The sequence below is a fragment of the Gymnoscopelus braueri genome, assembly GCF_963280865.1.
Source record: "Gymnoscopelus braueri genome assembly, chromosome: 19".
In the NCBI taxonomy this organism is placed as follows: Eukaryota; Metazoa; Chordata; class Actinopteri; order Myctophiformes; family Myctophidae; genus Gymnoscopelus; species Gymnoscopelus braueri.
In genome coordinates, this window is record NC_137621.1 from 32,682,999 (window position 1) to 32,699,330 (window position 16,332).

The window sequence follows — 16,332 nt, forward strand, 5'->3', positions numbered from 1 at the left end:
ATATTGTGGTAGAACTTTACTTTCTTTGCTTCTACAATACTCACAATATGTTTTCCTTTACATTATAGAGTTGTTTCCCCTACATTTTACAGTGATGGAATGATTAACAGTCGGCAGGTAAAGCTTTTCTCCTTGAAGTGTTTGGTGGTTTGGAAATGCACTCTTGAATAAAGCAATAGGATTTTCATTTTTCTTCCCTTTATATCCCATAGGCCTACTTGGCTTAAGTCTAAAAGCAAGGATAACCACTTAGGAATTTGTCTCCCAACATGTTTGGAATACCTTGGTATGTTGCCAAACACCAATCCTGTGCCCTGGGCTCTTCACATGACCCATGCCTCAGGAAAACAGCATTGAGCACATTGTACAATTTTGCACCTCTGACTTGTCCAAAGTTATTCTGGGATTCTGCTGAATAAGACGAAGTTGATGTAAAGTTGTTGGCTTGTGCAAAACAAAAAAATGCTGCTGGCTTGGCCATGCAAAACCACCAGATATTTTCCAATTTAACAAAAAAAAACTGTTTATGTTTCCAGTTTCCACGTTCCTTTTCATTAATAATAACGGTGTCCTTTTTTGTCTGCATGCTTTCACTGCTTCTCTACGAGGAAGTCGCATCCTGCTGTTAGCAGTATGGCTTCTTTCAGCAGGGACCAGTCAGTGAGCTGGCAGGCAGTCTGCTCCCTGTGCGTGACATCACTTTCCCAAACATTCACTCTTGGAAGTTTGGCCATATATGGAAGAGCGCTCTAGTTTTGACTTGACTGTCAGCCGGGGCTATCCCGTGTCGGCATATTTCCTAGTGTCAGCGAGTGTGTGCGTGCGTGTGCGCGTCAGCGTTGCCAGACTCTGTGAGGGAAATAAGCAACCAGGTCTATGAAAACAATCCAAAAAGAAGCGACTACGCTACGGCTACTTGTAAATAGCAGAGCTTGTAGATCTGCTATTTTATTTTTATTTATTTTTTAAGACGATTTTGGAACATTTTTTTAAAACATTTTAACAACACACATCTTGTATGGAGGGTCCCTGGCACAAATACATTTGTCAGTCCTTGACATGAAAATGTTTAAGAACCACTGGTTTAAACAACATTTGGAAGCAAGCCCAAAAACCTGCAACTAACAATATTTACAAGCAACTTTACAGAAATAGAAGCTTATAATAAGCCGACGTGGCAATGTGCCGCGTGTATGCGTGCGTGTGAGAGAGAGTTTTAGTGAGTGCGTTTACCTTACAAGGCTGAGAAACTTGGCCAGCGCTGGAAAATGTTTACATGACCTGTCACAGTGCTGATTCCAACTCGATTCCAAAGGCAGGCGCGCGCGCACACACACACACACACACACACACACACACACACACACACACACACACACACACACACACACACACACACACACACACACACACACACACACACACACACCTTACCTTAACTTTGGAATGTGTGACAACAAGCATAAAGCAGTATTAACAGAAAACATAACTAAAATACATAAAAAGACAACACATGGTTTTAGGTAGCTTTATCACCCCAAGTTTGTCATGCTGTCAAACTATTATTTGAATGAAAACATTCTCCATCAGAACTGTATTTGCAGCAACTGCTATTTAAAAAAATATATTATTGATATAGGGCTCAGAAACTGATGAACTAACAGGCCATGCTGGATAAATGTCGTATTTAGGCTATCCCACGGCACAGTTAGGCACACTGGCACAGTTATAGTTACATGAAAAGCAATTGGCTATTTTCACTACTTCTTAAACTTTTTTAAATTTTTATTTTTGGAAATGATTAGATGTTATTTATCAAATACTTTTGAAAAATGAAAAATGTTGGAATTGTTTTGAATTGATAAAAAGTTGATATTTTTGTTTAAACTTTTCAAAATCTTAAAAAAGAAAAGAAAAAGAAAATAGGATATGGGGGGGGAAATATATATTTACTCGCGACCCATAACAAACGGTCCGCGACCCACTGTATGGGAAACAGTGCACTAAGCTAAGCCCAAACACTGACAGCAAAGGGAGCCAATCCACGTTTAGGGGGCGGGGCTTCGGAACACTAATGCGTCCAACCAGAATCTCCCGTTTGCCATTGGTTTATTTCTTTGAAGCAAAGTTTTTGCGGCCGTGTGTGTGTGTGCGTGTGTGTGTCCGTGTGTGTATGTATGTGTGCGTGTGTCGCTTCTTCGGTAGACCTGCCTCCTCCTCCATCGGAGCTTCAGCTTTACCGTTCACTTTACCGTTCACTGTTCAGCCACTCCACGGGACACGGGTGGAAAGAAGAGAAAGGCAGCGAGGAGGTTGTTGGAGCTTCTTGTGAAGGTGAGGGGAGACTGAGGGAGAAAACCAAGTCAGTCAAGACACAACGGTGAAACCTAACGGTTCAACCGTTAATCTCATCCACAACCAAGCAGACCGTCTTGAATGCGTGGAGGCTTATTGCTGTTATAATATCACCTCACCACCAAAGGAACAGGGGGAATAATAATACGAGATGGAGGAGAAGAAGATGATATACGTGGATGGTGGGTGTTATGATGAAGACGGCATTTACATGCAACAAGAAGATGACTGGGACCGGGATCTGCTGTTGGACCCTGCGTGGGAGAAGCAGCAGAGAAAGGTGCGTTGAAGTGCCTCCTGGCTCACAACAATGCAGCAATCCCTTTAGTTCAGGGGTCTTCAATGTGGGGTCCGGGGACCCCCAGGGGTCTTTGAGGGGGTTCCAGGGGGGCCCCAGCCAAATTAATAGTTAGGAACCAAATTGACCCTTCACTGTAACTCTGAGAGTGTACAAATCCATGTGTACTAGGCTACACTCTCAGAGTTAAATTACACTGATGATGATTCTACAGTGTAGATTGGGACCCCCAAGAAATTAAAATGGTTGAGTCCTCGGCATATCTTTTCAAATGGGGGTCCGTGGGCTTAACGTGTCAATTTGGGGGTCCTTGACGCGAAAAAGTTTTAGAACCACTACCTTAGTTGGCACTAAGCTTTAATATCAGTCACTTTAGGTGCAATACTCAGAATGCACATTCATCGTAGCCTACCAGCAGTAAGTAATTGAGGGATGTTTGTTACTTGGATCTTCACTTTTATTTAGGCTACTAACTAGCTTACTTTATAACCTAAGGTGGCTGTTAAAGCACAAATTATGCCGCAATAATACTCCAAAACTTTTGTAGTCTAGAAATGTATGTTAACAACCGTGTGGTCTGTGTCATCACAGCCATCTAAGAACAACACACAGACTATTACACATATCCTGTTGCGTTATGAAATATCCTCTACTGGCAGTTATACACGCTATGGTGGTGGTCCCACCCGTCATCTTTTTTTTGGGGGGGGGGGGGGCAGACAAAAAAACGATTGAAATGGGACACAGTGGGACAATACGCCCACCTCCCTATAGCGCAACAGATGTCAGCCACGCGCTTGACTGCGTACGGTCTGTGTCTGCTGGTCCCATTATGATGCCCCCCTCCTGTCATCTGTTTAACGCTGCGACGTGGATTATAGGATCACCTACTGGGTGTCACACAAGACCTCTGATCGGTGTTTCCACTTGTCGATTCTCGTGCTGCTAATTAAGTCCTATTCATGCCCGACGCACGCCTGGGCACTGCATGGGCAGTGTGGCTGCCCACTGGGCCCACTATAAGATCCTCCTGAGTGACTGACAAACATAATATGAGTGTACAAAATGTAGCCTTCACATTTTGTACACTGAGCTAATAATAGTGAGGATTTTACTGTGCAGGAGGGACCGTGCGAGATACCATTTAGTTTACATGACATTACCTTGTCTCAGTGTGTCAGTTCCATGTTTTTTAAACTTGTTTTTTATTTGTATTTATTTTAATTGTTTTTTTGCATGAGATGAATGGCTGATTTGGAGAATGGGTGTTACATTCTTCTTTTAACCCGCGCTTGATGCTCCCACACTTTAGAACACTTTGAAAAAAAAAGGAAAAAAAGAAGGGGGAAGAAAACTCCATGGAATCTGAGTAAGCACTGTGGTTTGGGCTGGGCTTGCATGGGAGCGAGCGTGCCCAAAAATGGTAATAATCGGCCCCTCTCACTGCTGTTGGAAAAACTTTTCCCCAGTTTTCTTTTTTGTAGCTGTACTTTGAAAGCTCCGGGTTCTAGTTTCCTGAATTATGTCATCGCCAGCCTGCTACCGGTCTGTAAGGTATGCCAAAGTCTGGGCTGACTGAGGCGTACTGTAGATGGAACAGATGGAGTAACACTTCAATGGACCAGGCGACCCCAGTAGTAGTACACACTACAGTCTGAAGAAGCTGCTTCTCTTGTGCTTTTTGAGTATGAGAAGTTCTTGTGTAAATATGCTTAAGGCGAGCTCTTGAACATCATGTTGACAAAGAGGAGGATTACAGACTTTAGGAAAATAGTAACACTTAAGTCTAATAGTTTTTACAGGCAAGACATCGAGAGTTCACACATCCCCTCCAGCGTGGATCAGAAACAGCAGAAGTTGCTATTAATTCACATGAGTGGAACGGTGAACAGAGGGAGTATGAGCGCATAAATTCCCCATTGATCCTTGCCGCTGATACATACGTATGAACCCTCTTTGCCTGAACACCCTGGAGACACAAGTGGTGCTGTATTCGCTCATATCCAAAGAGAGCAGTGCTCTCAAGTGGGTGTGTTGTGCTCTGACTAGACAAAAAAAAAAGACAATTATAGGGTGGCAGGCTGAAAGGGATGATAGTAACTCCTGGCAGGCCAGGCAGGCAATGTGCTCGTGCCTTAGGCCCAAGGGTGAGCATAGTTGATTGACACACACACACGCACGAGCACGCAGACACATGCACAATCACCCACATTCCTTTCCAGGCTTCATTACACAGGTTTTCTACTGATGGGCAGATTACACAGTAGTCTCGCGTAGCCAGATGATCGGAGATCTCTTATCGTCTGGCTATGCAAGACTAATTACACAGAGGCCCTTTGATGTTCATTGAATCTGTTTCATATTTTGACATGTATTCTAAAATCAGAAGAACATACTGTTACCTCTGCTTGTACAACCAAGCCACATTTGAACTTTTTCCCCCTTCTTTTTCTTTGAGATCAAGGTGCCTGTCTGCTTATGCGTGCCACTAGCCTAGAGGCTCATTTAGCCAAACTGGTTGTCATTTCATGGTACAATAGTGGTTAGCTAGTACTAGTAGGAGTTGTAAGTGGTTAATATTTTTAGCATTTTCTCCTGAATTTCACGATGACAACCTAAATGTGAATTGACACTGAAATAAGCTGCTTTCCCATTTTATACGTTTTTCAATTCAAAATTCTCTATCCATTTTTACGTGGCTTTCTACTATTTCAGTTGGTCACACCTGCATAATGCTATTGAGGGAGTCCTGAAAATATTTAGTGCCAAACGCAAGTCTTAACCTGACCCCATAAAGGCACTCATTCCCTCTTATCTTGCAATCTTATTGTCTTTCCAAACCCAGCTGCCTCTGGTATATTGCTTTCAGAACTACTGTGGAGAAGCATTGTTTGAAAAAAGCTGAAAATTCAAATAAAAATCAGTTGCATTTTAATTGTACTAAAAGACTATTATTTGGCAATGTAACCATTTAACTCTGCGATAACATGACCCCAGCTTTTCACATTCACATACAACTGCAAACAGTACATTACACATCTACTCCTACTCTATCCTCTGTCTTTCCAATTCATACAACGTAGGCCTCTCTCCTCTTTTTCTCACTACTTTCTACACCCCCCCCATACACTTGTGCTCAGGCACACAAACACATACACTGTGTGCTACTGTCCATATCATAATATCCATCGTATAACACACATGCAGGGCCCTGAGTTCCAGGCTCCTTCCTGTTTTGATGTGTGACGCTGCATGCAGGTGTTTACTGCCTTGGATAATTTGTCCAAGCTTGTCCTTATAAGGACATGAGCTGCACCTTTTAATTCCCCCCCCCCCCCCTCCACCTACATACCTTAGACTCACACTCCCCCGACCTCACCCCTACCTCATCCACATACTAACACATGTATACATACACATAAGCAGCCACATTCCCTTGCTCAAGCCTTGCTGGCCAGGACACAGTTAAGGCTAATTGATTCTGTGATTCGATACGTTTTATTTATTTATTTATTTTTGCCATACACTTTTGGTTCGTCCCTGTGAGTCTCAGAGTAAATCAGCCAGGGTTGATAAAGGGTTGATTTTATTTTAAAAAATCTTCCTTTTGTAGCTTTTTATCACTTGTGCCACTGACTGAAGGAAAATAATGGAAAGCAAAAAGTACGCCCATTCTTATAGCATTACTGGTGCTGTGCCAAGAGTTGTACGGCTAATCTCAAGCAAACAAAAACAAAACTCCACGAGGACCTTTTAGGCAAGGCAGCACAAAAGCAAGTGTTGACTTTAGTTTAGTTTATATCATGTTTTTATTAATGACCACACAAAGTACCATATTTTTCATAGACTTCTTTTGGGGAAAAAACATAAAAAAGACCAGCTGTCCAGACTCACGTAGCAGTGTCTTTCTCTCTAGACAAATCTGGATGCAGCACTCATTTAATCCACCCTGCAGGCAAACTTAGGCTAGGCAATTGTCACCCTTGTTGCTGCTACCCAGCCCTCTTCACTAATCAGTTCTTCTCCGGGTCTGGCTGTCGCTAGCGGCAACTGTCAGAATCGTCATCCTAAGTAAAATCTTCAGTGTTAATTTACGGGTCCATTTGGGCTGATTTTCACACTCGTAATCAGAATCAAATAAACACCGGTTTTTACTGTCCACCTCACTCACATTTACCAGATTGCATAATTGGAGCGGGAGGGATTACTTCAGGAGATGAGGTGCTTCTGACAGAATGCTTCCTGTCATCACATTTCTTAGTTTCCCACGATTCACCCTGCTGATGAAAAATAGCAAAATCTGTGTTTTTCTTTCCTGTTTGTTGAACTGAAGGGGTCACATGGTCTACATATGATGTGTATATGAGTTATTTGTCAACCTTAAGCCATTTAAGACAGCTTCAACTTTGTCTCAGGTTTACAGGTGTAAAGAAGTGGGTCAAATTATTTACACCTGTAAACCTGTGATGTGTAATGTAGTGCAATGTAGAAAACAGCCATTCTTCACTTAATTGCTTCCCTGCAAAACATTCATAAAACATGAATAACAAAAATGACAAACTATATATATATATATGTGTGCAGCTGCGTAGTTTTTGGCCTGACAGCAGTGCTGTGCTGTCTGCATTGGCAGCCATCTTTCAGACAAAAGAAGAACCGAGTCAAAGGCCATTGGTGACAAAGGCAGGAATGTCAAAAGAGTGAATCCCCCTCCCTCTGACCTGCCCAACTCTCTGGCAGGCAGCTCTGCTCTCAAACCCCGGCAAAGGCGCTATGTGCTGAAATGTTGATTCTTTTCACTCCATAAAACATGACTGCACACAGAATAATGTGTTGCTGTCCCATTTTTCCATATCCAATAGGCTGTGTTGCTGTATCATGTGATGTTTTTTTTTTCACCCAGCCGTCTGACTTTGGGGGCCTGTCTTGAACCCTGCCGATTTACACTAGTTGCTACTGTTGGTCCTGTTGACTAGACACCCCTAATATGATTAGTCGCATGCATTTATTGTCATGTGAGAAGATGATGCTGGCTTATTGGCCGGCTGTGCCAATACACGGATGTTCATCTCCTCTGGTCTTTTGTGTAGGTCCATGGATTGAATTCTTGCCGTGGCCAACAGTAGCAGATTGTGGTTGTACTGGGCAACTATATGCATATGCATTAGGCTAATGTATGAATGTGCTGAAAAGGCATACATACTTAGCAAATAGCAAGCTAAGAACACCCCACCAGACTTGTGTCTCCACCGATTAATCTGAGATGCTGTCAGATAATTAGTTACTGATGGCTTCTCAGCAGGAGATGTTTCATTATCCATCTCTCCAAACTAATCACTCAGAACAGTTGCTGCTCGTTTCAAATGAGCGTGAGGACAGATGAAAACTTAATTCTGAAAATGTAATGTTTTTTCTTTTCTTTTCTTTTTAGATAATTTGTGAAGCAAAATCTAAAACATTCTATAAAACTATTCTGTATTTACAATTCTATAAAACTATTCTGAATATACTGTAAAGTGTAATTGTTTTGTCAATGGGGGGCTTGACTTAGTTACTATACTTTACTATACTGTACGTTAAAAATACTGTAAAAAGATATATAGTAGTATAGCTGTCATGTTCCCCATATATATAAAGTAATATGGATATATTATATTTATTGTTATATTTACTCATGTTATGAATACTTTTGCCTTGACGTTCCCCTATGTGTTGTAAGGACACATAGGGGAAGGACAGAATGTCCATTTGTCAATATACAAGATACAGTTATATAAGAGGCTTATTTGGGGGGGAATTAAACCCTTGAAATACTCAGTCTGGACTCTGGAGACATTCGAGCAGAACAAGATGTCTGAATACAATTCACAAGTCATAGCTAATACAGTGCAGTCATAAATCCCAATAGGATCTCTCTCCCAATCATCCTGCCCTGGTCACGCTGTCATGGCCCTGCCTCGTTTGCTCTGATAGATGGGGTCACGCTTTGACGCCTTGCCTGAAAGGCCCTTGGAGTGTCTATACAGCCTGTCACAAAAGGGGTTTACGTGTGCCACCCGGCTCAGGTCAACATGACCTGAGCTCAAACCACTGAAGAAGGCTGTGTGTGCCACTACGCGTGGGTTGTAACCTAGATCTGTTTTAACATGCACATTTATTGTCCACATAGCAGAGAGCTCGAGAATGCAGGACTGGATTTTCATGAAACTTGGAAAAATGATCAGTAGGCTGTCTATCTGTGTAATCGATTGATAATCATTATGCAGTTTTGGCCTCACCCTTGATTGTGCAAACCTTTGACCTTCTTGACCCAAAAGCTAATAATCTCTTCCATGCAACCTACTTGATCATGCCAACCTAATTTCATAAATATCCTCCCATCTGTTCTTGATTTTGACTGTGACATTGATTGTGACCTTGACCTCGCTTTGACTGTTTCAACTCAAAAGGGGTCAGCCTACTGAACTAATTTTTTTTCAAGTTTCATGAAAATCCGTACAGACAGACAGACAGGGCGGCAGTGGCTCAGGAGGTAGAGCGGCCACTTGGCAGTCGGAAGGTTCTCAGTTCGATCCCAGGCTCCCCCTGTGTCACTGTTGGAAGTGTGAGCAAGACACTAAGCCCGATGCAAGGGCCTTGGCTTGCATGGTTTCCTCTGCCGTCGGTATGTGAAATGAATGGGTGAATGTAATGCACATTGTAAACTAAAGCACTTTGGATGAAAGCGCTATATAAAATGCACCATTTACCATTTATGTTACCATTTACAAGCAAACAAATAAAATGGGGTCGATGGTGGAGGTAATAATGCTGGGCTACTTAATAAAGGAGTTAAGAGGCAGGTAAAGTAGGCAGACTTCCCAGTCATACCCACTAAATTATCTTTGAGGATTTATTGTGACAAAAAGATCAGCATTTTGGTTGGAGCTGGTGTTATTCTACTCAGCTGTAGCTCTTTCTACTATCATTTCTTTGCCATCTCCCATTTTCTTCTTTCTCTGTCTTTCTCTGTCTTTCTTTCACTATCGTATCCCTCTCTCTCTCTTGCCATTATCTTTTTTTACTCTGCCCTCCATTCGTGCTCACTGAAAGGCAATCCCATGTAAACATGGTCAAGGTTTAATTGGAGCAATGTTTAGTAATTAACCAAGGCATCTCATTATCTGTTGCTAATGAGAAGCTTTCAGTCAGCTGGAAAACCCTCTACGTTTGCACCCTGAAGATCTTCCCTGATATTTGGTCACTCAGAAGGCACTGACCTGTGTCTAATGACTGTGTTATATAATCTTGTTCAGGGTCCCTAGAAGGTCTATTAGTCACAGACTCTGAGGTGTATTAATTATTCCTTTTTTAACAGGTCCGTTCATGAAAGTCCTTGCGGTCTTGTTTCCAATGAGGGCCTGTGAGCAACCCTTGTAACCCTTCATTTGAGAACCTATAGCTGAGAAGCACAGTGACTCGTCCCTGAGGGGACAGTGTATTGTTCAGTCACTTCCGCAACATGAGAGATTGATGGGAGTATTTTTGATGATGAATTGAGCTGGACAGAGAACTGACTTTTTTGTTAACCAAATGACAGACTGGCTGGTAATGTCCAAAATGAAATGTAAGACTTGATTTCCAAATAACCTTGAAACTGGTGAGTTCAGTTCTCAGGCTATCTAATTTTTTACTTGGTATTTCACCCTCACATTGCACCAACCAGTACTTACTCAATGTTAGTTGTGAGCTTTTTCGGCTATCTGTGTCATCGGTAAATGCGGTACATGCTGCAATCTGTCCTTCGGCACTATTAGGCAGGTCCTGTCCTGTATATCATGCAACGTGATGTGAGCTTGAAGATCTGCTATTTTTGCAAAAGTTTTAATAATTTTGCCTCCCAAAATAGGGAGGCCAGGTTTAAAGTGGTTAAATAAAAAAAAATGTTTTTATAAATATGAATATTTAAATATTGAGAGCTTGTGACTAAAGAATAACTACTTTGGATCCAGAAACACAGGTTATTATTTCCATTTCTTGAAAAGCAACTGTTTTGGTTTCTGCCCTACGGCAACGATATACTGTGTAGTGTGTATAGTGTTTCTGATTCTAATTATATAATGGAGAAACGTCTACAACCATAATGTTCCAGCATCTGGCTGGTGGCTGGTCTTAATTTCCTTACTCAGATATTCAATAAGATAAGAGCCCTTTAAGGACATCATGCTTGTTATTATAATGTATGTGCAGCGTCCTTGCTTACTGTAGGTGTATGACTTCCATTAGCAAAATGCCTTCTGGTTGTTTTTCCCACTTCTGCAAAGCAATTGATATATTTATTCCGCCCGGAACCTGCCAGGCTCCGTCCGAGTTTCACAATGCCTTTTCTTTTCCTTCTGGTGGTTCAATAGCATATTTTCATGCCAATTATTGGGAAAGCATATCCCATTTTCTCTCCTCCGCAGAGTTTTGAACCACGGCTGGACGTCTCATCTTTTATAGGCTGGTCTGGAAAAGATTTTTTATGCTAGAGACTAGTGTACTGCATATATTTACACTGTATATCCCTAAAACCCTGCCTGTATTTTGGAAAGTGAAAGCCATTTCATTATCAACAAGCAGTGTTTTTAGAATGCACTGTTAGAGGAGTCAAATGTGAGTGATTATAACACCTCTTATCTGAACAGCTCCCAAATACTTGGGCCTCAATGCAAATCCTTGCATCGTTTATTTTCTCATGTTCACGTTCCAAATATAGGCATGTATTTCAAAGCTGCTTCCAAGCACTAAATAGGTGATTAAAGATCTTTAAAAGGCTAATTGTGCAACAACAAATGCTAATGTGTCAGTACTTTTTGTCCTACTCCTTCCCTCTGAAATGTTTGATAGTTTGTCCATACACCAATAAATAACCGTGAATCTTGCTCAGATCAAGTGCAATCTTTTAGTTGCAGCACGGTGGCTGGAGTTCAGACCCTAACCAGACAGGGCTGTGTGAATTCCACATCCACCATGGGATTTGGGGTCATGGTGCACTTCCTGTAGAGCACATAGAGCAGACGAGCAGAGCAAAAAGCCTCAGAAGGCAGAATGTTAGTAGGTTGTAGCATATGCCTGGAACCACTACCGAGGTATGGTCACATGTGTTCAATAGTGGATGACCCTTAGGCACTGGTTTATAGGCAATCTGTCTGCATGTTTTCGAGGAATTTTCCAGCAGCACTATGGGAAAGTTGTAGTCACATCCTTTCCTTGACTAATGCTATTAATCAAGCCAGGCATGCGTTCTACTGCCTATATGTGCTTGCTGTGCAGTTTTCTTTGAAGCCAGTGTGGTTCATACCTTACTGTATGCTTGTGAAAGTTCAAGAACATGTGAGAGTATGGGATTTGAGTGCACGGTTGCCTAAACACTGGAGTAGGGCTGCTAGGGAAACACTATTACAGTATAAGACCGATCATTTCTCTATGTTGCTGTGTTTTCTATTATAATCACAAATAGTTAGAGACTAATTACTTTTGTCAGCATTGACTAATTTGATTCTAGGCATTCTAAATTAAATGGAACGTTTTGATGATTTACTAACTGGGAAAACTAATGTATAGGATAACAATGTATACTAAAGTCGCTTTTCCACTGCAATTCTACTCACTTTTTTTTCAAGTTTTAATTGTTGCCCCAGATAAGGTTTCTGCAGATGTTGCCGACCGTCTTGGGTCATTAAAATCAAACGTATGCTCTAACCCTAGAAACCTTGGCATTATTTTAGATCAGTCTATGCTTTTAGATGATGAGCATGTTAATTCTTTGTGCCTGCTTACATCACCTTCGTAATATCGCCAAACTAAGATCAGTTGTTACATACCCGCAGTTAGAAATGATCATCCGTGCATTTGTGTCAACTCGTCTGGATTACTGTAATTCCCTTTTTACCTGTCTCTCTAAAGCATCGTTAGACGGCCTGCAACCGGTCCAGAATGCTGCTGCCAGTTTACTGACCAGGTCCAGGAGATCCTGTCATATAACCCCCATCCTGGCCTCCTTGCACTGGCTCCCAGTCAATTATAGAATACATTTTAAGATTCTTGTAATCACACACAGAAGCCGCCAGGCACCTCCATATCTATGTATATATATATATATTAGGGGCGGCCATAGCTGAGTGGTTAGTGAGCCCGCCTAGGGAACCAGCTGGCCCTGGTTGCCCCAGGTTCGATTCCAGGCTATCCCAGCATATGTGCCGATGATATGAAATTTGTCCCTGAGCAAGACTCTTAACCCCAATTGCTCACAGGTTCTCATTGGAAACAAGACCGCAAGGACTTTCATGAACGACCTGTTAAAAGGAATTATCCTTATCCTTATCCTTATGTGACCTGCTCCAACCTTATGTGCCCAAAAGGTCTCTGAGATCCTCATCCCAAGCCCTGCTGGTTGTTCCTCCCACAAGACAAAAAATTAAAGGTGATCGAGCCTTTGCGAGTTTCACCCTCAGGCTATGGAATGAGCTCCCCTTCCACCTAAAAAAATATTTTTTTACTTTCAAAGACTCACCTATTCAAACAGGCCTTTACATACATAGCCCTTTATGGTTACAGATTTTGTGATGTAATTTGTGTTAAATGCTGATTGTTTTATTTTTGTCTTCTTATTTTTTTATTGACATGTTTTACTTTTATTGTTGTGAAGCACTTTGTGACTGTGAATGTCTGTGAAAGTTGCTCTACAATTAGTTTTACTTACTTACTTAATTACTGAATTGTACTGTGGCTGGTCAGCATAGCGATCCTCTGTGTAGGAGAGTATAAGCATTAAGCAGTGCTTAAGTTAAAACTAATGCTGTCGGGAAACAATCTTTATTTAACCTGTACAGCCTTAAAAAAAAATTGGATAAACTAGTCCATACCTGTGCGCAGTAAGGCCTGTGTTCGATGTCTGCCTAGCTGCAACAGGTCCAACCTATAGTTCCAACGCACACACGCACACACGTGCTCGCGACCCGTCCCATCGCCACGTCGCGGACCGACAGTGAACACACACACACACGCGCGTGCGAGCGGCCACGGACCTGTCGCTCCCACAATTATGAGAAATTGATGTTTTTAGCTGTTTGAGCGAAGCTATGCGTGCTAATAACACAACCTGGATTAGACACACGCACGCACGCATTAACGTATGCAGTAATTCCACACATGCGCAGTTTGATCATCCCATAGCTTAACCTGGCTGTAACCATGGCGACAATAGATCCCATAGCCCGAACTCCGACTCTCAGGTGTTTACAGCAAAACGCAAATAAGCAAATAAACATCTTAAATTGTGGCGAAGAGAAAAACGGACATATGTGCAGGCTAATGGCCAATAGCCGTGTTCAAGTTCAGAGCAATTGCTTAAGCCACTGAGGAGAACCAAGCAAGACAGACAGAGAGTGTGTGACTGACATTCCTAAGGGAAGCAATCTTTATTTAACCTGTACAGCCTAACAAAAACAGTTTTGGATAACATTTTAGGCTAGAAATAGGCGACGCTTCGCTCAAAATTTTTAAATTGAGTCCATCGACGCAAGCATGCTGTGAGGATTCTCTCTGACCAATCAGTAGTTGACAGTGTTTTCACGTCACGTTTTGTATCGCCAGAGCTCGCAAGTTGGAACTGTAACAGAGGTACGGCTATCCTTGCTATTGTATTTATTACATTTTAATAATCAATTAAATCGATTTGTTCAGTCAACTGTTGCATCCATAGTGGAGCCTATAACATGCTGTGGAAACGCGTCATAAGATAGGAGTTCAGGAGCAGCTGCTGTGCGTCCCATGGAAGTGAAAGGAGCTTTGAGTAAACAGATACCACAGTAACACAGGGTTTGGGCACACCTTTCCATTCAGGCGCCTGGCTGTGGGTGGAGCACAGGAGTGAGGGAGGGAGGGACTGAAGTAGGGGATGAAGGAGAAAGGGGGCAATGGGTGGAAGAGCAGCACATACAGACAGAGTAAAAAGAGAGGGTATGTGCAGCAGGCTATCCTTTGTCACGTTGTCAACCTGGAGTCAATAATTTATTATTATCACTGGCCAAGCTGGTGCTGTAAGTCATTGGTTCTCAAACCTTTTCATGTCTCCCCAAATGTCTATGTATTTGGCCGCGGTACCCCATCTGAAATAATGTTGTGCCAGAGACCCCCATACAAGATGCTATATTGACTAACTTTGCTGAGGTGAGGACCCCTGGAACCCCCTCAAGGAGCCACATTGATACAGTATTTGTTGTTGGGTAAAAGACGGAGCACTGTTCCATTTTAACAGAAGGTGAGATGTCTTCGTAAGAGAATCTTTTTAAAGCTATTTCAGCCTTCATACTAAGTAGTTGCTGCTATGACATCTGCATTCCCCTCTGGAGAACAATACATCTTCTTATCTTATCTTATCCAGTACAGTGGGTTAAGGCAAGAAATAAACGGCAGAGAGAGCGTGAGTGGATGAGAAGCATCACAGGTCATGAGCAGGATTTTAATACACAGTGTCACGTCTTAGGTCTGTGGTCTGTATGACTAGGCCTACACCTACAGCATCCAAATCAGCTCAAGGACCAAAACACCCTTTCTTTTAAATAAACCATGGTTTGGCTGAAATCTAATGAACATAAAGAACACCGCCTCCGTCAGGGAGTGAGCATCTACAGCAGTTCCGAAAGATGCCCTTGTTTCAAATGTTTTTAGTGCCAATCATAGCCAGACATAAGATATTGATGATGGTGATGGTGATCATGATGATGATGATGATGATGGTACAAAGTTGCCGAAAACTAAGACAGTTTGGGCTCATCTGATCTCCTGTCTCATCCTCCTCCCCTGTTTGTGTTCCTTGTTCCTGTCTTTCGTGTTGACATCATCTTATCTCGTTCTCGCTTCTGTCTGTCACACTCTCTCGCTCTCTCCAGCTCTCTCCACCGTATCTCTCTTCCTTTTGCACTTTTGTCTGAGTGGGTGGGTGGTGAGGGATTGAAAGAGAAGTTGTTTGTTTCTAGTTCAGATTAGAAGGAGAGTGTTGAAATATCTCTGCACTATTATCAGGAAGTGAACATCACTTTTATCTACAGCATGTGTGACAAATGTGATCCAGCAGTACTGATTAAGAAGTTTTCAAATAAACTTCAATTTTCAGACCATTATCAAGAGACCTCTGTTTCACAAGTGGCAAATGGTTGTTTGTATGACTTGTTGGTATGTTTCATCTCAGATGTACTGACAGTAATTTACCATCAGATGTACTGACAGTATTTAAGTTCTTCTTAAAGGTCCATACCCTGTGTTATTATCTATTCACAGAAAAAAGACCATTACGGCATCAAAAGTAATCAAAAAACGATACTATAAAAACTGGTCAAACATTGGCCAAATTGTCAAATAATATAAGAAAGAGGGAAACATTCGGAAAATAGCTGATCTAGATCGTCTGTTTTCAAACTTTTTATCTGTGTGTACTCTGAAATACATCACAATATGGTTTTCTGCCACAGACCTGGAAGCTATATTATGTCACCTTGGTTCCATTGTGGTGCAATGGTATAGAAGATTGTATATGGCATTTTGCTGACACTCTCTTAAGAGTAATAATTGTGTAACAACAGAATAAGCCTAAGTTCTTACAACTGCTAGAAAGGAATGCACGCCTTGTGGCCACTGATCCCAGATAATAGCCTAGA

General features: G+C 41.9%; 1 protein-coding gene across 3 annotated transcripts in view; it reads left to right on the forward strand.

Annotated features, from left to right (window-relative positions):
- Positions 1–2,164: 2,164 nt before the first annotated feature.
- The window catches only part of actn1 (actinin, alpha 1), a 71,184-nt gene continuing 57,016 nt past the window's right edge, over positions 2,165–16,332 (forward strand). For 2 of the 3 annotated variants that reach the window (XM_080414785.1, XM_080414786.1), the window contains exon 1: positions 2,166–2,635. In XM_080414785.1, coding sequence (XP_080270911.1) covers positions 2,507–2,635 — 129 coding nt within the window. In that variant the 5' untranslated portion in view covers positions 2,166–2,506. Of the gene's footprint in view, positions 2,636–16,332 lie in introns of all 3 variants that reach the window. The other variant, XM_080414787.1, reaches the window with a different exon arrangement.